The sequence below is a fragment of the Corvus kubaryi genome, unplaced genomic scaffold, assembly GCF_017639235.1.
Source record: "Corvus kubaryi isolate FWS band 111438036 unplaced genomic scaffold, C.kubaryi_AGA036_p1.0 134, whole genome shotgun sequence".
In the NCBI taxonomy this organism is placed as follows: Eukaryota; Metazoa; Chordata; class Aves; order Passeriformes; family Corvidae; genus Corvus; species Corvus kubaryi.
In genome coordinates this window covers 3,527,711-3,553,694 of record NW_024580668.1, presented here as the reverse complement: position 1 = coordinate 3,553,694, position 25,984 = coordinate 3,527,711, and the positions used below count along the sequence as shown (strand labels likewise).

Sequence of the window (25,984 nt, the reverse complement as noted above, 5' to 3'; positions counted from 1 at the left end):
TACTTAAACTGCCTTTATGCCTGTCCTGCTAATCTGAACTATAACCAGCAATACTTAGGCAATCTTCTCAGTATGGTTGTTGACTGTCCAAGTGGGATGGAAAAAGAATTTAATTCCACATTCTTTGAACTTTTTATTGGGATTTCAAAATCAGGATCTACAGCAACTGAAGAGTAATAGGTTATTCTACTAAGACACAGTGGGGTTTCTTTGGGATGGGTTTTTGCTGTTACTTTTAGTCCTTTTTTGTTGTTTGTATTAATTGTGTTTTAAAAAGTGAACTACATGACTTGTGATGGTCATACACAACCTTTTTGTCTTTAGGCCACATCAAACACATCTTTACACATGTTGGGACTAATGCTGAGCCACCTTACACAGCTGTGAACCAGGAAGGTTGTTCACCCAAGCAAAGTCAGAACCAGGCTTGCAGAGTTCATCTCCTGCTTTATTAGAAGCCTCCTTCCTGTAGTGACTGATTTTAGAATTAAGACATAGTAGCTGGTTGCAAAAACCCAGATTCTCCCTGCTCCCCAGTACACCTACACTAACCACAGCTCTGAAATAATATTTAAGAAAAAGAATAACACAAGAAATCCTCAGCATCCCATTTGAGTCATGGAATGTAGCCTGGGGCTACTCTCAGGGAAGGCAAGTAAAACCACAAGATTTGTTATGTATTTAGGTAAAACAGGGGCTTCAGAGGCCACTAGAAAAATCAAGTCAGTAACAGGGTTGGGGTTTTTTTTTAGTTAAATAGGTATAATTTGTATGAGAGCTCTAAAAATAATGAGTTAGGAAACAAATTAACCAAAAGTAGCAGGAAAATTTCCTGAAAAGAAATAGCCAGAAAACTAGTCCTTACATGTCTGGTTCTTGTTTCCACAACACTGATTCATTTGCTGGCACATTCTAATATAACAGACACTACAGCAGCATCAACACAGGTTTTTCTTGCACTAGAAAATGGAACTCCTAACAAAACAGCTAAAATAAACAAATAATACTAAATAACAATTTGGTTTGAGATTACATTCCACAACAAACAGGATTTGAATGTTAGGTTCCAAACGATCCATAGTATTTGCAGTGCAGGATCATATTATCCACCCTTGCCCTTTGCATACTTAAAATTGAAAAAAAAAAATCAAATTATGTCATTTTCCATTAAAAAAGAAATAAAATGCTGCAGTGTAACAAAACACACCCAAGATCCTGTTTAAAGTACAGCTGAAGCTGTGTAAAGCAACAAAAGTCAACAGAAGTGGTGACAGGATGGCACCACCAGGGAAGGTGAGGAGTGAACTCCTCCTAAGCTTTATGTCAGGATTGGAGCATTTATTCACCACCAGAGCAGACTTCACACGTCCCAAAGCGTTAACAGAACCCTAAAGAGGGAGAAATCCTTGAGGAGAACACTCAGGGAAAGGAATGTCAATGTAACACAGATCTGAAGAGAACAAACAGGGCCTGACTGAATCCGCTCAGGCTGGGCAGGGGCATAGTTTGAATTCCGGGCACAATCCCCAAGAACAGGCTCCACTTCTGGGAAACTATAAAAAACCCTGAGAAAATCCTCTGTCTGGGTAAACCTTCTCTGGTTTTGCTTAGATAACTGAAGGATCAAAGACCACGACTTGCTGCTGCTGAGGAAACCTCACCTCTCATAATACCCTATTTGCCACAATGGTTAGAAAGCTGCATTTATGTGAAATTATTTTTCATTATTAATGTTTTATTTATGAGGCGACAGTTTCTCCACCTGCTGAAAGCTTCCCAATCCAATGAGTCAATAGGCAGCATTTGTAAATCACTTGAATTCACTTACAGGAATCTCTGCAAAGCTCTAGAGAAAAAAACCCATCAGTGGAAATGCAGAAGGGATGCTTGGAAAACAGTTCTTTGTTCCAGAAAGATCTTGCTGACACATGTCTGGATTAGAAACGGGACAATGCAGAGTCTAATCAAATTTAAAACCTACTATTTCAAATTTCACCAAGTTGAATAAATGGCAGCAAGTAAACAGTAGTTTTGCTTAAAGTCAAACTACAGAAAGTGTTAAAGAACTTGGGGGTTGACTGCTTTGGTTGTTAAAAAAAATAATCCTCAAGAGACAAACTCCAAGCCTGGGAAAAAATAAAGGAACCAAGATCTGCTTTTGAGAAGCATTCTAAAAGGATAAAATATTAGTAGAAAATGAAAGAATATAACTGGACATACTGTCTACAAGGCTTTGTTCCCTCCAGATATATAAATACTCAAGAGACGTTAAAAAAATGTTTATGAAGCAATGTTTTATAGGCATTAGGATGTTGGCAGGGAAAAACATTGGCACAGTCCTTGCCACTGTGACACCATATTCACAGGAAACTTAGCATGGACATGCTGCATTACCTTTTCTTTGTAAAATATAATATAGGGTGGATCCTTCAGCAGAGCAGTTTATTTACTAATTCCATCAAAAGTCAATGCCACTGAAAAAAACCTTACCTCCTAAGAGGTGTGTACAACCATTACACAATGTTGTGGTTAAAACTGGGATTCAATTCCTGGGCAAAGTTCACTGTCCCATGGAGCTGCACATTTCATAATAAGAGTTTTAAATAGGTCACTGACTTACAAACCTGAGGATTAAAGGTCAAACCAGCTTCTAACTGTAAAACTGTCTCCTGGAGGACATTTGCTCCCCAACGTGTTCAGTTTTTAAAAGTAGCACCGACCATTGATTTCAAACCCCTTCACAGACCTACTCTGCCAGGGGGGAGCACAAACTTTCCTTTCCTGAGAGCCAGGCAGTTCTGCTGCATTCCACAAGCGAGGCATTGCAACAAGGCAAGGTCACGGGATGGCAGGGCAGCACAGAGCATTCCAAGACAAACTGCACCAGCTGATTTTCTCCTTCCAGGATAGGAAAGTACCCAACAAATTGATTTATTTCTCATTGCTCGTAGCTGAAATCAAGTGATCACTACTGACTCTAAGGGCACTCAGAGAAGGGAATTCAAGGCAACTTTTCATTCTCCCCAAGCTTGGGCAGGGATACCAGAATGTATTAAATTTGTCAAATCAGACAGTTTAATAAGCCACTTACTTGAATAGGGAAACATCTGCATTCCTAATGGTGTGAACAAGTGTTAATTATTGCTTGCTATTTTAGGGCAAATACGCTGATGATATCACAAAGGAAACGCATACCTACGAATAGTTGAAGATATTCTCCAGTTACTGGCACATGTCCAGAGCTGAATACAAAACTCTTTGGGAGAGGCCAGTGCACTCAGCACTTCCCATAACTGAGTCAGAAATATTTTCAGCAAGGATTCAGGCTCATTATCAATAGCTTTGCATGCTTGGAAAAGAAGAATGATTCTGAAATAGTCTGTACGTCTGCCTGGTAACTTCTAGTAACCAGTTACTAGAAGTAACTAGTTACTTCTAGTAACTTCTATTAAACTGGACGTGGCTGGAAGGATTGGCCAATGGGAAGGGAATTCTACGTAAGAAATTTCTGTCAGGTTTGAACTCACATTATTCCCCTTTGTTAAGAGTTTCAAAATACCACAGCATTTTAGAAATGTGCCAACACACAAATCCCTACCCATAAGCTACAATGTGCCCTTGGTTGGAAGTCCTCACTAACATAATATCAAACCATTTCTCTTTTATTTCTACTTTCACAAGAAGTTTAATTACCACAGAAACTTCATCTGTTGATACCAGAACACAGCTCCTCAGGTTTATTAGGGAGGAAAACTCACTTTGGGTGAAAGCATCAAGCCTGCTCCCCATTTCCTCAAGATTCCTCTGCAATTTAAACCAAATAATCAGTGTTCCTCTGCTTCTTCAAAGTGTATCATACATAGAAAGAGGCAATTCATTAATGGATCAAACTTCCTGATAGCATAAAAGGCACAAAGAAGTCTTCTACCCCATTCCAGCTCTCTTCCAGGGTACTTCAGAGGGGTGATAGAGGCAGTTCAACCATCAGCTATTTTTGGAGACTTCAGTGTAAGAAGGAAAGTTTAATAAAACTCTGAGAAATTTCCTTTGAGCCTTAAATCAGGGTTTGGAAAATGTCTTTCATACTACATTATTTAGCTGCTTTTTGTTTAATGAATTTATAGTAAGCTTGAACAGTCAAATCAAATGACCTTACTACCTCACATAGTGCCAAGAACAAACACCTGGGACCACACTTAACTCTGCTGCCTCCTTTCAGAGTGGAAACAAAAAGCCTCTTTTTGCCAGAAACTTCCACCAACAGAAAAGAGTGTAAGATAAAACAGTTCTCCTCATTCCTCCCAAGGACATCTCACTAACCCTCTTACAACCTTTCTGAAGAAGCAGCATCTGTACTCATAGAAGTGTTCACAGGCTCACAATAAAGTCTACATGAAAAAATGAAGCTCAAATATACTTCAAAAAATTAATTTAAAGTTCTGTTTAATTGCTGGGATTTCTTTTTAAGAGTAAAAAGATACCCTGTTTCCTGGGAGCTTAAAAAAAAAAAAAATCTTAAATTTTACTGGAACACTGAAGAAATGTCACGTACTCTCTAAAGACCAGTTGAAAACCCTGACCAGTCAGCTGGACACAACAGGGCTGTGGCTGGATCCACTGTAATACCAGGGAGGCTCACAGGTATAATTTTATTTCATCTTTGCATACACCAATATTTTGTGATAGTCTCTTACTGTGATTAAAACCAGAAAATGCTCAAGAATTTCTATATTAAATTATGCCTATTTCCTGTTTAATTCAGCTGACAGCTCTTCTATTTCAACATAAATTGAATTAACCTGTTCTTGTTCTTTAAGATTGCTCTGAGGAAAACAAAGAAGATGTATCAAGAGAATTTAAGTCATGTGAACTTCTGAACCTGTAAATATGGTCTGGTATGGTGGGAATTTACTGGATAAAAATATAAATTCAGAATAAAGCATTAGCTTTTACTTCAAATACTAATCAAATAAATCTATAATAATAAAGCAAAATATAGGGTGAGGGGGTTTTGTACTACAAAAGCAACTGGACTACAGAAAAGAGATGTATATAATCCCCAGTGTCTCAAGTCCTGGGCGAAATTCCTTGTGCGATTTCAACAGAATTATGTGAACACCTCAGTGAAAGCACTGCAGAATTTAAAGGGCTGAAATTTAAAAAAAATCATTTCCAATAAATACATTTGCACTAACAAAATTTGCTAGATATTGCTAGTCACACATAAGAGTAAAATATTCCTACCAGGCATTTATCCATGTAGGCAAAAATCAGAGATTTCAGGAGATTCATTTGCAAATCATTAGTAGTTATATGTGTCTCAATTTTGAGAAACAGAAATGAAATCAAGTGGCTGCCTGCCTGACAGACCCTCTACTAAAAGAAGGCTTCAATAACTCTTTAATTAATCTGTATTCAAGAAATTTTTCTGCTATTAAAGGACAGGAAAACCAGCTTTACATAAATTCCTGTTAAAGTCTGATCAGGTAAACTCAATTGGATTATCTGGAAGCCCATTTAGAGGGAGCTGCTCTGTGTAGATAAGATAATAGAGATTTTAAAAAGAGTAAGTAAGGATTATTTCAGAGGATCTAGCACCACATCAGTGATACTGTCTGTAAGACTTCCCACTCCTTTCTTGGAATATTAACATTCTCGAGGCAAAAATACTTTACATATCCACATTTTCTACTAATTCTGCACCTCAAGGTGCCTCTCGAAGATATATATGTATTTATCACTATTTTACACATAACAAGATAGAGGGCACTAAAAAAAGGGAAATAGGACATTGAGGTGTCTTGCTCAAAATCTTAAAGAGAATCTGGACAAGAAAAAGCTGGAGCCCTCAATCTTCTCTCTGTAGTACGTATTCAAACTGCACACAATATTGTCCAGACACCCAAGAAACCGAGCACTGTCTCCCACCTTTCCCAGCTTCCCACGAATATCCTCAGCAAAGAAAAGTTTTGCCCACTTTCACACCCCAAAATTTGTGACATTTGAGATATTCCCATGGGAAATGTCCCCCACTGCAGTGAATATGTTTGTCATTACTTTATAAAGCTAGTGATGCTGTCAAACCAGAACAGCTCTCTTCTTCTCCCATGATGTATTTAGACAGGAATAATAATATATCTATGACTATACCCATCAGGGTGGTTATCTACAGGGACACATAATTTTGTTCTGTTGCCTACATAATTAAGGAACACTTCTGGCAGCAAAGAGATCCCAGTTCACATCTTTTCTTACTGAGACTCTATTATCTTGTTACCTTCTTGAAGATTTTGGTGTCAAAACCATTTTAGGGACTCCAAAGCCCCGTTCTGACCCTGCTGCAGGTTAAGGGATCACACTGTGCACCACCTCCTTTGTACCCACACTGCCCACAGGCCAGGTTGTAAATCAGCCCTCAAAACTGATCCCTGTTAAAAATAATCTCCCCAAAATAGAAGAGAGAAGGAGTAAGGGTTACTAGGGTTATTTTTAACCTGGGGTGGTTCAATAGTCTGATTTACACCGGGGACCCAGTGGAGGTTTTTTTGGCCCAGTGCGGGTGGCACATCCCGGTGTGGAGCGGAGGGAAAGGTTGGCTGTGGGCACAGGGGATGCTGAGCTGCCTTTGAGGCTGAAGCCAGAGTGTGGTAAAGCTCAAGGACACCACTCAGAAACCATAATAAAACCATTCAGCAGCAGTGGTAGTGGGAGATTCAAAATAACTACAATGCAGCAGTGTAATAAAACTTAAACTGGAACCAAGAGACCGGCAGACAACATCAGCATCTCTTCTAAACATCCTCAACCTAGAAAGCCATAGGCTGGAGTCATTCCTCTGGTATTCTGCCCTTTAATAGCTAATACTCTGATTCTACTACTTTCTGAATACCATTTTTCTGAATTTAGTATGGTATTTTCAAGAGACAGCTTCCTCAGCTGAGTCCAGATCAATTAAAAATAGGCAGCTGTAAATCCTGCCCAGCTATTTTGAATATTTCATTAAAACCAGAGAATTATAATTGGACTGCTACCCAAAGTAAATAGGTTTTATTTCATAGCTTGGTTCGATTTGGTTGATCATACAGTGTGAAATGTTGATAGAACAGGAACATTTCCTTTCCTCTTCTAAAAGTAAGAGCAAAAAGAAAGGGATGAGAAGAAGGCCACTATTCTAGTTGATCCTGGGGATGGAGAAAATATCCTAACCACTGTCTGGTATGCAGAACAGGAATAAAAATACCACTTTTATAACCCAGCTAACCCAACATCACCTGACATTTGAGACAGATATACAGCTAATTTGAATTATTGAAACTACTTACGAGGTTGAGTTTTAACACTGAAAACACACACAGAGTTGTGTTAAGCTAAATGCATCAAAAGACAGTAATGATGGAAATGCCATTTGGAAGTCTCAACTATAGATCTGATCTACTAAAAACTGCAATATTTTAAAACACCAGCATGATTATGTGGACAGAATTCCTTTCAGTCAGTACTATGTTTTTCCTCTCTCCATATGCTACTACTTGCATTCAAGAAATCTAATTTCTTAATACCAACTGTGCTGAATTAATAAATCTCCAACATATTAAATTTTCAGCTTTGAAGGGGATGTTTAACCTAGCATTACACTGTACCAACATTATTTTTAACTCAAGCTGTTGTTTTTTAGGTTTTTTTAATTCAAAACAATATGGTCTACACAAATGACACACATTTCCTGTAAGTCAAAAACTGCAAAGCAAACAGATGGAGACCCAGACTAAGAAAAGAATTAGAATATCAGAACACAAAAGTTGCTCTAATCCTAATTTACATCTAAAGCCAGATCCCAGTATTAGCATCCTACCTTTTTCTTGACTTTCTTCTGCCTTTCACATTACACTGAACCTTGCTGTTAGGAAACAGGCACTCTAACTCCACCTGTTCCACAGGGAATTACAAACACAGATTTTGGCCTCTACCTTAAAATTCATTTCAACTACTCCTTCATACACAGAAGATGATGACCTTGAGCAGTACTCGAGGATTGTGATTTCTGACACTATGCACTGAGAGTTGGCATCTAGGGACACTCCAGATCTTAACTTCATTTGAATCATGCAGTTAAAATGCAGGTTCAGTTTTCCAGGTACCAAAGGACTACAACCTACATTCAGACACACTCAGAAATCAGAGATATATTAACTTATATAATCACCAAGGGCAGAGAGAGCCAACAATAGCCCTTCAACATCTGTGGCTAATGCATATCCAGTTTAAAACCTCAACCCCACAAACATTTACATATGAAATAAGTTAATCACGCCAATGAAGTAAGCCACTAGTCGAAGTTATGTACACGCCTAAACCTCTGTAGACTCAGGGCTTAAAAATTTAAGACAATACCTTTGCTCAGAGAAGAAAAACTAGTTTTATTGGAGCACTGTTATTCCTGAACTTGTGTGTCATTCAACACCTCAAAGACTCTTCACTGAACTTGGAATTATTTAAGGACCTTGTAAGTCACACAATTACACCTTGCTTTCAGTGAAAAAAAGGGAAAAATTAGAAGAAATCACTGCACTCCAATTGAATCGAAGAAAAAAAACCTCTGACATAGAAGAGAAAAGGAAAACCCAGTATTTCACTGCAAGGTAGGTCACAGGAACTTGTTGCAGCGTTGTTAGAGATCACAACCTGAACTAGCACAAACAATGGCATTAGGAGAGCTGTGGGCACAAAGCCAGTTCAGGAGCACAGAGGGTGGAGCAAGGAACTACTGTCTTCTCTCTCAGATATTCTCCTAAAACTATCTTCAAAGCATACACTTTTCTGTGCCCCCAGTAGGAGAGATCATCCATGAAGGGATCAAGTATTTCTGTGAGTAACACTGATAAATGTCTAAATTAAAGAGGTGTGAAGTTAAAAATCCCAAAATCTCGAATTTATGATGCTTTAAGTCAAAATGAAAATTATCACATTTTATGTGCTAGAATCATACATCTCCCCTCTATCAACCTGTCTGTGCCTGTTGAACATTGAAAATGATCTGATTGGAAGATTACAGTGCAGTATTGCCAATTAATTGCTAATGTCACCTGACTTCTGCCACGTGCAAAAAGCATGTGGGTTTGTTTGGTTGGTTATTTTTCTTTTGATAAAGACTGACCAAAGCAGAGAAATTCCTAGAAGTGGCAACATTAGGAAAAGGTAACTGTCGCTGGTCGCACAGAACAGCTTGTTCAATAATGTTTACAAATCAAAAATTACAAAAACCTTGCTGCAGTGCAAACTATCCAACATCTTACTATTATTTGCACTTGCACTTTCATTTCAAGCATCTGGGACTGACTACTGCTGGACACAAAATTCTGGTGTAAATAGATTATGATTTTTGACACATCATCGTAATTCCTTCCCTCAGCCCCCTGGAACAGTGCACAGAGAGAGAAATACAAGTTTTGAAACATTCCTGCATTACTGCAAGTAAAAAGTACTTCATGGCAATTGACAAAAATATCTTCTCAGTGTTTAAGTGTTCAGTGTTTGCAAACTGTATTTTCATGGGCTTCTGCTACAAGTCTGGTTGAGATACAGGAGAAATTAATCACCGTGAGTGGGCACAAAGTTGTATCATCAACCAAATAATTATCCTTTCTGCATTTACTCTGGGACTGCTGGCACCTCGAATGATTAACCAGGACTGGGAGGGCTGGGGCAAGGATGTGTGAGTGGAGCCTCTGCAGAAAGCCTGGCTGACACAGAGTCTGAATCAGCAAGAAAACTCCACTGTTCTTCCAGAAGAGAGAAATCATTAAACGCCAGCTAACCATCAACAGAGTGCTGTGTGTATCTCCATTCATTTTGGGCAGGGCAATTCCCAGCAATATCCAAACTTTACACTCAGCACTGTCCATCTTGACTCTGTGGCTGATTAATTCACCAGAGCACAAAAAGCAGACAAGGGTCTTCATGTTTCTGAAGGATCAGCAGGAATATTCCGGCTGTGCTGCTGTAAACTCAACTGGCACTCACCAAAGGTACCTACTGCAGTAATTCCCAGAGAGCAGCTTGCTGCTCTGGGGAAATATTTACTACAGGGCAGGGAAATATAATCATTTTCAAAAAGGCATGGCTGCAGCCACTGTGAATTACTCACCGGAGGGAAATCGAAGTCTATCTGGTTTGCTAAATTTAAGATGTAGTCGATTCGAAACTGGTTCTCTGGATTGGCTAGTTCCACTGGAGGTGCCAAATTGCCCATTGCTGTCACTATTGTCTGCAAAGAAACACAAGTAAAATATTGCAGAGAGTGTCTAAATAGCCACTTGGAATAGTTAAAAACAATAGCTCATAAGTTACCTCTATAGCTTCTTTAATATTGTTTTTAATATCCTGAATTTTCATTTTCTTCTCCCTGTAATAAAAAAGATACATCATTAAATTCATAAGCCACAAAAGCAGAATACCTTTTTAAAACAGAGCATGACCTTGAAAAATATTCTATCAAAACTGCATTTTTAAAGTGCTTTCAGTCACTGAAAACTTTTGTAGATAGGCTCAATTAAATATCTCATAACTTTTCTATTTAAGCAGTAAAATCTATTTGCATCTATTTTAAGCAGTAACATCTACTTGCATCCAAAAATCAGTGTCTAATTATGCTTTAATAAAAACTTATTACAGTCTCAGACTGGGACAAAGACATTCTGCAGAATACTAGACATACGTGAAAGTTCTTTAGGAAGGCATACACTGGAAACAAACAGAAAGGAAAAAAGGGTGAGTTACTAAAAGTAGAAACAAATGAAAGGAGACCAAGGAACCTCAAAGCACAAAAAATTAAAGCACAAAAATGGTGCCTTAGCAGAACAAGCTAGAGCAGGGAACTCAACCTGACACAAGACATTCAAATAGTCTGGATGTGACACATAACCAGCAAAGGGTTAACCAAGTATACAAAATTACCTCTTGACTACAAACAGAGGAGTAGGCTGGAAAACCATTTGGAATGAGCACTATCATTTGGGATTAACTGCAGTCACATTAACCAGCCCAACAGGTTGGAGCAGGACAGTGCAAACCATTGTCTCTGCTCCTTTGTACTGCATTTTGTGTCAAATCTGACACCAGTTAATTTCAATGCTGAACAGTGCAAGCAAATGAAATGCATGATCAAACATTTGGTATAACCAGGAATTAGCACCCTAAAAGTATTGCTAGCACTGAGCCTGTAAACTGTAACCTAATTGCAAAGCACTATGATAAAATTTTTCACATTAATAATTTCTTGCTGTACACAGCGCAAAATCACTACTTTGAGGTAAACAGAGTTAGCCATGTAATTACTAAAAAAAGCCAGCTAAACTGTCTAAGTGACCTTTTAATCTTTACTGAACTGCTTTTCCAGAACTCTTTGATTATGGAATATTTATATCAACATTTAAATTTTTTTTCGTTTTGAAAACTAACATTTTCCAGTGCAGTGTCCCAGAGATTATGAAGTACCAAGAGCATTTCCTTTTTTTACCCTTTCAAAAATAGTAACTCACACTTTCAGCTTACAGACTCCAGCTTGAAAACCTCATTTTAGTGAGTTAATTCAGTAAGCATATTACAAATGCTTTTTATCACTTTTGCCTTTCTATAATTACTCACAGTCAAAAACCAAAATGAAACTGAAAGCATATTCACCAATCAAGAATGCAGAAGAACAGCAGGAAAAAAAATACTACTCCAATAACAAGGCAGACAGACATCCAGGAGTGGTGGGAATTTTGGCTACCAAATGAAAAATGAAGGCAGTTTTTATAAAAGACAGGGTCAAGGAAAACAGCACCATGCCAGCCCCATGTTATTCTGCCTTTTAGGCAGAGGTGTGGAGGATCTGGTTGTACCTTCCCAGGTTGTGACAGCACGACTGCAATGCAAGCGCTGCTCTTGCAGAGGGGAAGCAAACAGCAGCAGCACAGATCATCTCGTTCAGGAAGGCTTTGCTGTGTAGGGAACGTGTCTTAATCAGCAGCACAACTCCAACAAACACAAATGTGATTATCCCGAAACATCAGCTCCTCACTGACCACATGTCCTCAGGAGTTTGGGGCAGGGACAGGAAGGTCAGTGAAGCTTGATGCAGAGAGAGAACTGAATGATCAATAATCAGGTGAAAATTCTATGTTTTCCAACACTTCTTTACCTACCTACAGACCACCTTATTCCTGAAGATTACCAGTTTTTTGCTTTTAGAGATTTGGCACCACTGATGAGAACAAGGCAGTGAGCCAAGAAAGGCCAAAAGCACCAAATTAAGGAAAATAAATTAAGACAGGATATGAGAGGAAAAACTGAGGGCTTTTCACCCTCTTCCTTCCTAACTGCAATGCTTTCTATTGCCCCAGGTCTTGACAAACTCTCCATTCCACAACCAAGACGTAGGGTGCACAAATACTCTCTCCCTCAGTAGCGCACGTATGGTTGCAAAACCACCATCCGCTTTCAGTTTTTAAAAATCATGTTTAATTATTAAAAATATGTAAATAATGGTATGAAAGCAGGAAGTGTTTATCAACGACAGTGTAAGCAATTTGTCTGGCTTTATTGTGCCTCCAAATTTCAGCTGGATCTTGAACTTCAAATGAAGATGTATCCAGATTCTGCGCTGTTTAGATCAAAAGGGCAACTGATATGCTGAAAGCCAAGCAAGATACCAGTATTTTTACAGCATCATCACTCTTTTTGCTTTGGTTTGGAATATCATTAGAAAAAGAGAAGTTTAGGAAGTTAGCATTGTTTTTGAGCAAAGTCTTGTTATGCTCTACTCCCTGGAACACTTGCTATTAACTGTCTCAAAGCATCAGTGAGGTGCACGTTGACCTGACTCTTCCATGCCATTCTATAAATCTCATTATTTTAATTAAAGATTTCAGTCAAACTTCCACATTTACACCTCTTGGCTGATCCTCTCACTACTAAGTGATAATGAATACGGAGCAACGTTAACCTCCAGCAATTAACAAACTGCTCGATAACCATCATCATCTTTACAACAAGGATACTCATAGTTCCTATTTCTGGTGTTGTTGCCATGGCCCTATAGCCTACCCAGTAAACAAGGAATCTTATTACACAGCAGTGAATGTATCACAGCGTTTTGTGTTTTGTAATGTTTACTAGGCATAAACTTTCCATGACAATGAGACACTTTATTCTTCTGGGACTCAGCATGTTCATCAATCACCCATCCAACAGCAGCTTACAAATAACTCTAACTTCTCACAAAAAAATATCCAAAAAGATGACGTTCATTTTATTCGGGGACTAACAAGGTACAGCACACAAAAGCAACATCCCTTTTTTTTAAAATAAATCCCAGCCAGGTTGCACCTCAAATTTCCAGAAGTACTCAAACTTTTATTTTCCACAACCACAAAGACTGACTATTCTAAACTTAGAAACAGATTATTTCCCTTTTAATTTCTTATTCCCAGGTGTTGGCACAAAACTACAAAAGAAAAAAAGCTGGGCTGTCAAAATGTTCTCCTCTGGAACATCCTGAGTAGTTTGGGGATGGTACCAATGCTCTCCTGGCTAAGGAATGACTGATGTCTCTGCAGGCCTGTTCTGTATCTTCAGATGCCATGGGTTAATAAGGTCATCTTTTTAATCTTGTTTAAAACTTTTGCTTAGGCTGTGCAAGGTAGGCCAAACAAAGCATTAAACTCTATTAGTTGAGGATTAGAAGAAAAATCTCAAATCCTGCTGTTTTCAATATTTAAATGGGCCAAAGCAAAGCTGCACATAGCTTTCAGGAAAACTAATAAAGTCTATTTTAGGCACTATAAAAAAAGATGACATTTTAATTCAAGTAACATTAAATTAGAATGACATCAAAGGTCAGAAAAATCAAATATTCGTTGAAAACCAACCTAATCAGAATTTAGTAAAGAACTTCTCCACCTGTGGTTGAGCTTTACTATTAAAAAAGTAACATTTTTACTTTGCATAAAATTTGATAAAGTCTGAGAACACATTAACAAACAGATTATCAGAAAGCAAACTAATTTAATGTTCATTTCTTGTTTACTTTACAGATAATATGAATAACCATTACTTGGAAAAAATACTTAAAGTTTAAAAACAACATTCCAGAGGATAAGGATTCAGTTCACCCTGAACCCTTAAGCATCTCACAGGTAGGAAAATAATTTTAAAAAAAGGGTTCTGAAATGAACCGTCAGAACAAAACTTGTTAAAGAATTGGGGGTGGACACAGATGGATGGACAGGGATGATGCGATACCTTTATGCCATTAATCTAATTCCTAAAAGCAAAGAAATTTGAATTTTTTTGGTCAGTGCTGACAGGTTAGGAAACCTTGGAAAGTTCTGCAGTTCTGGAGAATATATAGACTATTTTAATAGGCCATATTAGTCACAGAGTGTTAATACAGAGCCTTTGTCTCATTTACAAGGCTGTAAACAGCCCAGCCTCTATCACCTTCAGGGATTGGTGTAATGCATAAATTACCTTTATTTCTGAAACAGTCAAACTTCGCTGACTCTTGAACTTGCTGACATAACAACTACAGCAGGGCAAGGCTTCCCTTCCCCAGGCAAAGCTCTGCAGTCAATGAGTCAATTTGCAAGTGGAAGAGCCAGAATCAAAATCTTACAAAGCAATTCATTTGCCTCTGACTTTTTATGGTAGAAAATGACATTGTTGTGTTTCACACAGGTGCATCTCCCTGCTTTCAGGTACTGCCAATAAACATGAATGCCCAGGGAAGCAGCCACAGGCTGTCCCTTTCTGCTCACCTTCAAAAGCCCATCAATTACAGACTGACAGCCAGTGAAAACTTAATAGGTAATTTTGTTTTAAAACACAATTCAGTTCTTTGACAGGCAGTCATGTACTTCATACACACGTGGGATTTAAACATGCCTATTCATCTAAATACGGTGTCTTTGATGCAGTGAAACATGCTGATGGATTTAATAAATATTCCATAAAATCTGCATTAAAATTTATTTACTGAACCTTATGGAAGCTAAGAGCACTACCTGCCAATCCACCTCAGAGAATCAGAGCTGTGCAGTCAAGATTTTCAGACACAAGACCACGAGCAAGGAAATTCAATTAAGTTTTGCTACCAACCCACACTACAAAAATCTTGCAGTACTTTACAATTCAACTAAAAGATAAATTTGGTTTAGCCTGGGTTATTTCTAACAGAACATGGCAATTACCTCCAAATGTAACAGCTAGAACGGCAAATAGGGCAGAGGCCAAGTTAGAGGCACTTGAAAATGGGGGAAAATAGTTGCCTAGGGTATTCAGAGTGAAGCTGAAATAATTCATCTTAGACCTATGACAAAGTACCAATTTTACAGACAAAACTACTAAAATGCAATAGCAAAACCCACTACATATCTTCTGCAAACTCAACACCATTTGTATCACACTGCTGAGATACCTCAGTAATTCTGCCAGTTTCAAAGAGATTTTTCTGGTTTGTACTGTTCAAGCTCAGAAAAGACAAACCCTTGCAGTGCCATGGGGCAGGAGCTGCCTCAGAGCAGCTCCACAGCAATAACTCTGTACTGCTTATAACAGGAAATAGGATTTACTTGGGTCCTCACTTGCAGTGAAGCTGAAAGAGATTTTCTAACCACGTTAATACTTTGTTCTTGGTCAGCACCTGATAAAATGAAATGGTACCCAAGGCACAGGAAGCTGACATAACGCACCCTAAAGCACTTTACAGTCAGTGTGTGCTGGTAACTCTGACCACACAGGTGCTGAGCATCTCCCTGGAAGCACCAGACCCGTCCTGCAGAGCAGTTTCTCCTCCCTACCATTATGCTCTTCCTTCCACCTTTCCCCCACCCCAGCATCGACTTCACTTAGAAGATTCTTGGGCTTATTTCTCTGAGATTCTGGCTATCAGCAAATTGTACTCCAGCTACCAGACATGATTTACTGTGACAGGAAATAATATTAGAGAAAGGACAGCTATGAGGATAAACTATTTGCTTTCTCTGTAAATAAGTAACACCTTTTGGAAAAAAGAAAAACCCAACAGGCTGAATAATTTTGTTGTGATACACTTTGAATTAAAGATGCAGTTAAAAATTGATTATGTTGGACAGATCTAATTGTGACCTAAATTATTTGGGAGAACTTAGTTCAATTACCCCCTGAAGCATAATCACTTTCTCACACAATATGTGATGCAATGTATTGAGTGGACAATGCAAAAAGGGCTTCCACAAGTTCCCTTTTAAAGACTGTGAAAAGCACTGTCAGTTGTTTTACCACTGCTTGTTCTAATACATTGCAATATTTATCTCCATGAGTTACATGCATATCTTACTATGCAGCCATAAACACATGAACATATGAAATATAAGCACAAAGAGATACCTTCTATTAATGGAATGACAGAACCATTCTCCGAGTTAAAAGTCAAGAAACACAAATAACTGAAGTGTTGATTAAAAAAAACCACATCACAGCTCTGTGAAAGCAGAAATCTTGTTATTTTTTATCATTATTTACACTGCAGTGTTAGGGGCTAGGGTGTGATCTGTTTCTCATCTTTGGGAACGGTACCACAATGAAATTATATCAAACTCTAAAAAAGGCATCCCTGAATATAAACCTAATAAACTCCATTTTTAGGCTTATTTTATCTCTGCTCCCTTTGACACCCAAAGCGCAAAGGTTAAAGGGTAACTTTATTTTGCCTCTATGGATATTCTGATGTAAAGACTGGTTGTGGGCAGACTTTGCTCCTGATGAAGTTCCAGGACTCTGGCAGTAGGCACGTGGCACCCTGGTCATACCACCTGCCCAGGTGGATGTGGCACAAAGATGCTATTCTGGCTCTAAGCCACCTCGAGGCTCCCCTTCAGCTCCGCAAATTCCCACATAAAACCAGTTTAACTGGTTTACAGTCCCTTTATACCTTTTAGTGGCACAAAGAGACCATCACAGACACAATACTAAGAAGCATAATTCTGCTTATCCTGCTCCATTTACCTCAACTAATTAACTAGCAATAGTTTAGGTAAGGGATGAAAATAGAATTGTTCACAAAGAGCTCTGTGATGTATGAGCTTGACAAAGGCCCTTTAGTTCCTGCTGTGCAATTAAACACCTCTGTAAATTGCAAACCTGGCCTGTGGCTCCCCAGGCATTCAGAGGGGAACACTCCAGTGTCATTTTCTTGCTCTTAGTACAGGTAATTAAAGCATATTGCTGTAAAAGGTGTCCTCAGAAGTTTAGCATTCTCTCTAGACACTTGATACAATAATTAACAAGGCTGTAGAGTCTTCAGAGGACACTGTGATTCCTTTCTGATCTGAAAGGACACCTCAGAACCGGCAGGAACCAAAGGACTCAAGTCAAATTGCTGAATCATCTTGCCTTGCACAATTCAATGCTTTGAGACAATCAAACTGCTGTCAGGAAGCACAGAAACCTTTTTAATTATTTATTTAAGTATTGTGATTGTAGCCATTATCAACACAGAATAAAGGAAGTGTCCATTGCCCATCCAATTTTTTAAACACTTCTGCCCAACTGTGCAGCAGCATCGAAATGCAGCACAAGACACCTCTCGGGATGTCCCCTCTGTTGTTCCAGGCTGTCTGCTTGTACAGCCATCCCTCAGAGCAGAACCAGCCTCCTGGGTTCTCCTCAATCTCTGCATGCCCAGAAAAAAAACTATTGTGTGAGTATATAGTGCCCAGGCAGTGCATACACATGGATCAACAGCACCTGCTGTTAAATCTGGGCCGTTTGCTGTGCTGTTCACTCCATCCTTTGCTTTCAAACACAGGCAGGTAACAGCAGCGTTATGGGGGGTTCCTGTTCTCACCTCAGTTCTCACTTTCGAGGCACTTTTGTTTAACCTTTGAAACATCGATTTGATGAGTGTCCTACAAGTGTCATTTGCTCTAAAACTGTTTTGTAAATGCCTGCATTCCAGTAACTTCTTCAGCCAGGATTTGGTATGAAGCTTTTGAAAAGAAGGCGATCACGTCCCCGTGCACAAGAATGAGAGGAATAGCTCCTATAATGGCTGATGACCTCAGTGCTGCTTAAAGCTGAAAAAGTACACAGCTGGCTAAGTGCCAGTATTAAATGGAAAGAAGCCCTAAAATAAAAATGGCTGGAACACTGGATGCCAAGTAAGTGTAAACACAGACCAGCCAAAGCAGGATGCAATGCAGTAGGGAAGACACTGATGAGACAGGTGGAAAACAGTTGATTTTTTTTTTAGTGGTTATGATCTCTGTTATCATCTGAAACACTTCTGGTGTGTGATATGGTAGGCAGACAATCTGGAAGGTGGTTGCCTCTCGCAGTGACAAAAGGCAAAGTTTTTTGCCTCACTCAAATAAAAAGCAATTACCTAAAGTATTTCACCATTTTCCCCCTGGTACTTCTAAAAAATTCCATTAAACTCTCAATGACCCAAACCCTTAACATTTTATAAATGCTGTAGGATTTAGTATTGGTAGCTTCTAAGTTCAGAATGACAATCTGAATAGGAAAGCAGTTAAGGCAGGGGATGTAGACATTCAGTACCCAAAAAACAGGGGAAACTATTTGGACAGGAACAAAGGAAATGTTTACTAAACTATGCAGCTGTCACTGAAAGTTAAGACTTCAGAGAGATATTAACATTAAATGTTTTGTTCACCACACTTTCTGACAGTGTTGAACTACTTTCACTGAATCGAGTCTTTTCTTCACAGCCATTAAATCCAGAATTTTTACCATGGACAAAGTCTGAATCAAGGAAGATTTCCACAGTTACCTTCAAAGATAGAGATGTCAGGTATATGCAACTTTGCTCATATGTCTTACAGAATTGCCTAAATGCTTACAAGACTCAGCATTATTAGCAGAAACTAGAACAGGCCCTACTGATCCCAGCTCTAGGGAAGTTCAAGTTCACAGTAGTTCTTAAGAATGTGCTGTCGCACCTAAATGGTGACTTCTATTGCACACTTTATTAAAATACAGATTTCAGTAGAAAGATAGTTTTCTGAAAAACATTACAGACATCATGTTTCCATGTAAAGACTTAGCATAAAGTTTCCTCTGAAATACCCAGAAAAAAATCTTGTGAAATTAGTCAAGGCCTGAGAGATTTCAAGAATTGTAGCTGTCTATTTATAGTTCCAGACTGTGTGTGAATTTACTATGGCTGTGCACATAAACTGCAATTTCAGGACACAGAGTAGCTAAATACTGGAATGAGCAAATCTGAGAATGTGTCCCTTGAAGACCCAGGCCAGGGCATGGAGAGGCAGGTGTAACACAGCACACAACAAAGCAAGGTGCTGACAACTTTGGCTCCAATCCATCAAAGCACTTAAGCACATGTTTAATTTTAAGCACATGAGTAATTCTATCAACTTTAATAGGGCTACTCATGGTTTAAGTACTGTGATGGATGGGGGCCAGAACGCCCAGAACCTTTAAGAATGCTGCATGGCCTATGCTACACAGAGAAAATACGGCATTCTCCCACTGAACAATTAAGTTATAAACACTTTGAAATCCAAATTTACCGTAAGCTGAACCCAGCTCTGCTTATGTAAACTCAAGAGATGTAAGTTCTTCCACAGTCTTTGAGGATAAAATACAAGGAGGGTTCTCATGTACAAGAGGTCCACAAATTTTTACTTTGCCCTTGTTTTTCTCTGACAGCTCTGTGTTACAGGAGTCACCTCTGCTCATCACACTTGGCTTTGAAACAGGGGAATCAGTTAAGCACACCAAAAATTTAGCTACTAGCTACACTCTTAAATAACATGCTACTGGTTGCAGTTTGCAAACATCAGTACTACAGCCTTTCTTACCTGTGTTATACATGTCCAACTGCAACAGGCTTAACAGTGCAGTAACTCCTCTCTTTTATTTTGGATATTCAAAGCTGTGCACGTGCCTTTTGTACAGATATAAGGTGTTGCAAATACATACCTTTAAGTAAAACCAGGATTTCTTTAAAGTATTTTATACAGACAGTATTAAGGATGTGAAAAAGAAACAAAACCCCACACCCGCTCTGCAATTTCTAACTAGGAGAGCCTCTGTAAATCAGTGGTGACTTACTCGATCTCTAAACCACGCACTAGAAAATTCCTGATCTTGTTTTATCTGAATATGGCTCCACAACATGTGACCAAGTTTCATAAAATAATTTTCTAAAAAAGGGCAGAATGGAACAATTTGAAAAGTCCCTTACAGATATTTTCTTCTTGGTCTTTTGTTTGATTGGTTGGGGTTTTTTTTACTTGTTGGTAAACAAGCAGCAGAAAGAACACAAAACCAAATATCTTCTGTGTGGACTATGCACTCTGAGATATCTGCAGCAAGGGAATTAAATACTACTGCTTATTTTATGGATTTTATAGCAAATGAAGTACACTATCAGGGAACTTAAAAATTCCATTAAACACAACTAAAAAGAAAAAAAAAGCTTTGAAACTATATTACTGCAGAGTTTCCACTTTTTGCCAGAATTGTCAGTTGATTAAAACAGTGCATCTAGAAACAAATTTTGCAGTGCTGCTACTGTTCACAGTTTTAGTAATAATTTTGACAATTTCTAACTTGAAAAGCTTTGTAAGTTATCACAACAGAGTGTTTTGCAGTTATTTTTGTACAACAAATGAGTTTATCCTTGACTTCTAGTATTTCTACTTCACTTGTGCACATCTATCACAGCAGTACTGTGTGAGCACAAGCTTGGAATCCTTGTTGATAGGGGAAAGGAGGCAAACTGACTGTGTCTGCAAAAGGCAATTCAGAGTAACTATGACAGAAGAAAGCTTTTCTCCAAAAAGATGTTCAGGAGGCTAAAGCAGCATATCAGGCAAAAGCAAAGCAAACAAAAAAAACCACATGGCTGTACTTGGCTCTGAGTGAAATCCTCAGCATCATACACAACACTCAGCTAAGGCTGTCTATATTTCACATTAATATGTCCAGTACTTTTGCCACGTTGTGCCATCTTTAAAACAAAATCTTGTGAGCTTCAGTGTGTCCTCACAGCTTCCAGCAATCCACTGGTTAACCAGAGCTGTTACTCTACATTCGAACACAGACACACTTCAATTCTGCTCCAAACTGGAATTAAAAGCAGTTTCTTCTCTATTCAGGGTGGTTTTAAAATATTTTTTTCCAGAGTCCCAATCACTGTTAATTGATCTTCCCTTACCTCTGGCACACGTGTGTCCTGGGTTGCAGTGTATTCTATTACCATCCCCATCAGCTGTTAAAATCAGGTGGGGCAGTGTTTCCTTGCCTCCTTCCCCCCAGACTATCTTGCTGTTAATTGCCCATCATTGTCCTGCCGCCTGACTCAGAGATAACTCCCTCCGGACTATCTTCTGTTAATGAGCCTAATCAACACTTGGCCTCATGACTCGTTACCCCATTGTGAGATGCTCCACCCAGAGGGAGGAACCAAGCATCCCATCGTGGATATAAGCTGAGGCTGAACACCAGAGACACCGGGCTTCCCACTGGATTTCCAGAGGACAGGAGCTACACAGCCACCACTGGACTTCCAGAGGAAGAGCAGACTGTTTCACTACAGGATCACTGCTTCAGAGGACTGCAGCCACCATTCTACCAGACTGCTACCACCACCCTGCCTAACAGGGTGTCTGTCAGGTTGTACCTTGACTCTGTCAGTTTGACAGTGTTTTCTTTTACCTTTTTTTCCTCCTTTTCTTTAATTTCCATTAAATTGTTATTCTGACTTGGTGCCTCCCGCTGGTTTGTTTTCAAACTAGCACAACGTGTCAGTGAGCAAGTAATCCTCAACAGAGCAAACCCACCAACATCCACCAGAAATAAACCACTCAGCTCTGTTACCCCTGATTACCCGCTCACATGGAGCTCCACAGATCAATACCCAGCCTCATGTTTATAAAGGTTTGTATCTGTGTAGTAAGAAGCAAGTATATTATGCCATGAGATGACGAGAATTAAAACAAGCAAAATTCAGTGTGAGTTAGTTTCAGTGAAAGAGCACTTGGATCAGAAAATCAGAACTTTTGCATACAGTCTCAAGTAACCTGAATGCATTGCTATTTATTTTGCATCTCCCCATACCACTGATTTTACTACTAAATTTTTACTGAGACAAGACCATGCCAAATTTCAAGGTGGCACCAGACAGGGACTGAATGTCCCCCATAGCTGGAGTGCTCAGACCAGCTACGACAAAGCAACACTGCTGTGAGCACCAAACAAGACTCACCACAGGGAATCCAGCAGGGAACATCTTGCACAAGTCTTAGCATCCTTCTAAAAAAAGATTTCAGGAGAGCAAAAAGCTTGTCGGTCTAAACCAACACCTGCTTTTTCTTACGAAAGGTCTCCTCCTGTCACTGGTGCCACTGAGCCCTCTGCAGACACCAAAGCTGTTCTAACACCCCCTGGAACATCACTGGAAGGGACACACAAAACTTTCCCCTCTAGATTAGCATGTTCCAACCCTAAAGCTCTGAGGTACGGTAACACTGGCTTGGTTACAGCAAAGGTCATTCAGATCAAGTTAAGGCTGCCCTCAACGTAAAAGAAAAAGGTATAGTTTATATCTGTTAAGTGAACAACCAAAGTATTCACATTTCCTACACAGCTCACGGGAAACTTCTGTGATTATTGTTTTAGACAAAGAAGTCAAGGAAGCACAGACTCTCCTGTAAGTTTTAAAATCTGTTTTCTAATATTTTCAAATCCCCTGTTGTTACAAACAACACTTATGTCTCCTGAAACTGTAAAACTACAGGAGGAAAAGTTTTCCATTGCACCTTACTTGTGCTATTGCCAGTGGTTTTGGCCAGTTTCATGTTCTGAAAAAGTTTTCTCCGTTTTAGTCTTCCAAAGTAACAGGGGTGAAAAATCACTTGAATAAATTATGATCTTAAGAAAGGCAGTCTCTAAGTACAGCCAAATTAAACTTTAAACTCAGCAAAGCTAAATGAAAATTGTAGCTATTAGCATACTTTCCTCATACGCTCAGTAAAGTTCCAGTGTATTTACACACAAATACCCTGACACACTTAGACAAGCAAAGTTACTCTCTTAACAGCCCAAGAAGTAACACAGAAGTTGTTGATAACCAACCTGCCATGCAAAAGAGATGAACCATGTTGAATTTCAAAGCCAACACTGGAAAAAGGAAGCATAAGGCAAAAGCACAAAGAATCAAATCTATAAGTAAATTCTCCAAAAGCAACTTGACACCAAAACTATCAGTCTCAAAGGCTGCACCACCCTGGTAACAAGCCCAAACTCAGGTATTTTTGTATTAGTTACCTCTGGTGGCCCAGAGAGCAGGAAGTATCAGGGAATAGCTGCCTTTAAGTATCAACACTGATTTCTATAATTATATTTCATATGATACAAGATATTTTAATTTCTTTTCCAGCTATTAGAAGTTTTGCACTACCAGAAGTGAAGATGATATAAGAAAAGTATTTGTAAGTAAACACCAAATATTACCAGGCAACAACAAAAATACCCCTACTTCCTTCCAAGCACCGACACTGTCAGCACCACATTAAACCCATCAGCAAAATTCTTCAGCTAGTGTCAGGGAATATTGTTTCAGGCAACAGCATCTACCTGATGTTCCTGCTGTTTAGGAGACACTGTCAGCTAAAACACATCAAAAATACCTATTTTTCTTTTTTTAGACATCTAGAGCTCTATTTACAGAAAAGCTGGAGTCAATTTATTGAAAGAAACTCAAGTTTCCGTACTGCTACTTCTGAAATAATTTTGTTTTGGTCTTCCTTCGATACAGAGGAGCTGTAGAAATGAATCTCAGAACACAATGCACGGTTCCCTTACCTAGATATTGTATTTCCCATTATGCACACTCACTTAAAATGCATAGTAAGGGAAAACACTTTCAGGCCACACTCGACCATGATTCTGGACTTCCAGGGAACCCCACCATTAGTACCAAGGCAGTTTATTTAACCAGGAAGGAACCATTTAGAACCAGAATGGTTCATGGATGTTTTGGACAAACTCTGGATCCAAACTAGAGCCTTCCCTAATGCAACATAAATTAACTGGAAAAATTCCAAACAGCTCTTATTAAGAAGTCTGGAAGCCACAATGTGAAGAAACTTTCACTTCACTGTATTTAACATCTACATATATTTGAACTCAACCTGTAAGAAGAATGACCTTTTACTGAGCTTAAAATTGGAAATAATTATACCTGAATAAGCACATTAATTTTCATTTCCCTGATAAAAGGGAAGTTATATTGTTGTAATTTAAGTCAAACTGTGGCAACGGCACAATTATCATGTCCTGGCCCTGACCTGACATTTCTAAATGATAACAAAAAAGTAAAAGACACAGTTCATGCTGACAGTATGTAATGAATGAGAATGTTAGGCCAAAATTCATGTGAAAAATTTCTTGCTGATACTTAGCTCATCAGTTAGAATATACAGCACATCATCATAACTGTCCAATTACTTTCACAACATATGGTCCTTTAAATATTAATAATATTGTTTGAATGAGAAATTTATACACAGGAGAAGAAAATAATCTCAAGAGAGTATGTGTAACACTGCAAATTACTTAAACAGTATTGCTTGGGCACAATTATTGATCCAATCAGCTGCTACCATGGGTTCAACAAAACCCCAGCAAAAGCTCTGAGAAGCTGGAGATACCTTGGTTCTACCAGAATCTAATTGACCTCAGTGGCACCCAGCTAATGCAGAGGTATTAAACCAGGCAACACAACTGTTTCACTGGATTTGCACTCTATTTGAAACGAAGGAAAACTTGAAACTTCAAAAGGAAAATGAGGATTTTTTAGATTATTCAAGTACTAGTCTTTTTAAAGAAACAGACAAACATACTGAATGTGACTTAACTTCACAACTTGTTACGAATTTTGCTTCCTGGAGTTCCTGAAGTGGCAGTGGCAGAACTTGAAGAGGAATCACAGTGAATCTCTCTTACACTTTTTCCCTAATCCTCCCCAAGTGCCATTTCTGACACATAATACTGGACTACACAAACCAGTGGTCTAAACTAGTGTTGAACTGATTCTTAGAAATTCTCTTCCTAGAAATTTCAGCAGACCAGATGCCACTGTTACAGAAAATGTGTGCTTAGTACCACAGATTTGATTAAAGGAATTTGGTGAATCATCAGTATCTACAACATTCTAAAATATATTATTTATGAGATACATAAAACTGACTACATGAAACACTTCTTCATTTAAGTAAGAGAAGCTGCTTCTCAGCCACGGGGTAAGAAGATACTTCCCAGCTACTGGGAGGAAAAAGGGGAGAATGGACCCTGCTGTAGCAATCACTGACTTACAAGAGGGACGAGGCTTTCCTTCCAAATGTTTAATATACAGGATTGGAAAACCTCTTTCTCTGTGGAAAGTTTCACAGAAAGATAAACCAAGTTTATTCCCACCAGATACAAGAGAGTATTTTCAACACATGCAAACAATATGCAGGAATGCCCTATGAATTTACTACCTGGAAATCAGATAACACCAGTGTACCTACAGGATAATGATATTCGCTGGCACCTCCTCCTGTACTTTTGTTCAGGAATTAAGAGGGACCTTTCAGGAGTTTAGACCTATAGCACACAACATAACCAACGGCACATGCTGTGTGTTCCAAACACATTTATGAAATGTTTAAGTTACGTATTTTAGTAGGTTATTAACAGTTGGTGTTGGCAGCAAAAGGTTACATTTCTCTAAAAACATTAATCATGTAAACCTAGCTATAAACATTTTTATGAGTAAGTTTTTTATAAAGCACTGCACTGACATGAGCTAGTCAATCCTTTCCTAAGGGGCAGATTAAGTACTAAAGTACATCCAAGGTGTGGCATCGTATCAGTTTACCCTTAGCGGCAGTTACACTTACACAATTAGAGAAAATTCTACATCAGCTTCATC

At 38.8% G+C, this 25,984-nt stretch overlaps 1 protein-coding gene across 1 annotated transcript in view; it reads right to left on the bottom strand.

Moving 5' to 3' along the window:
- GNAS (GNAS complex locus) overlaps window positions 1-10,453 on the bottom strand; it is a 47,974-nt gene extending 37,521 nt beyond the window's left edge. The window contains exons 1-2 of the mRNA XM_042045752.1: window positions 10,348-10,453; window positions 10,145-10,264 (exon numbers count right to left, since the gene is read on the bottom strand). Coding sequence (XP_041901686.1) covers window positions 10,145-10,264; window positions 10,348-10,434 — 207 coding nt within the window. The 5' untranslated portion in view covers window positions 10,435-10,453. The remainder of the gene's footprint in view (window positions 1-10,144; window positions 10,265-10,347) is intronic.
- Window positions 10,454-25,984: the final 15,531 nt, after the last annotated feature.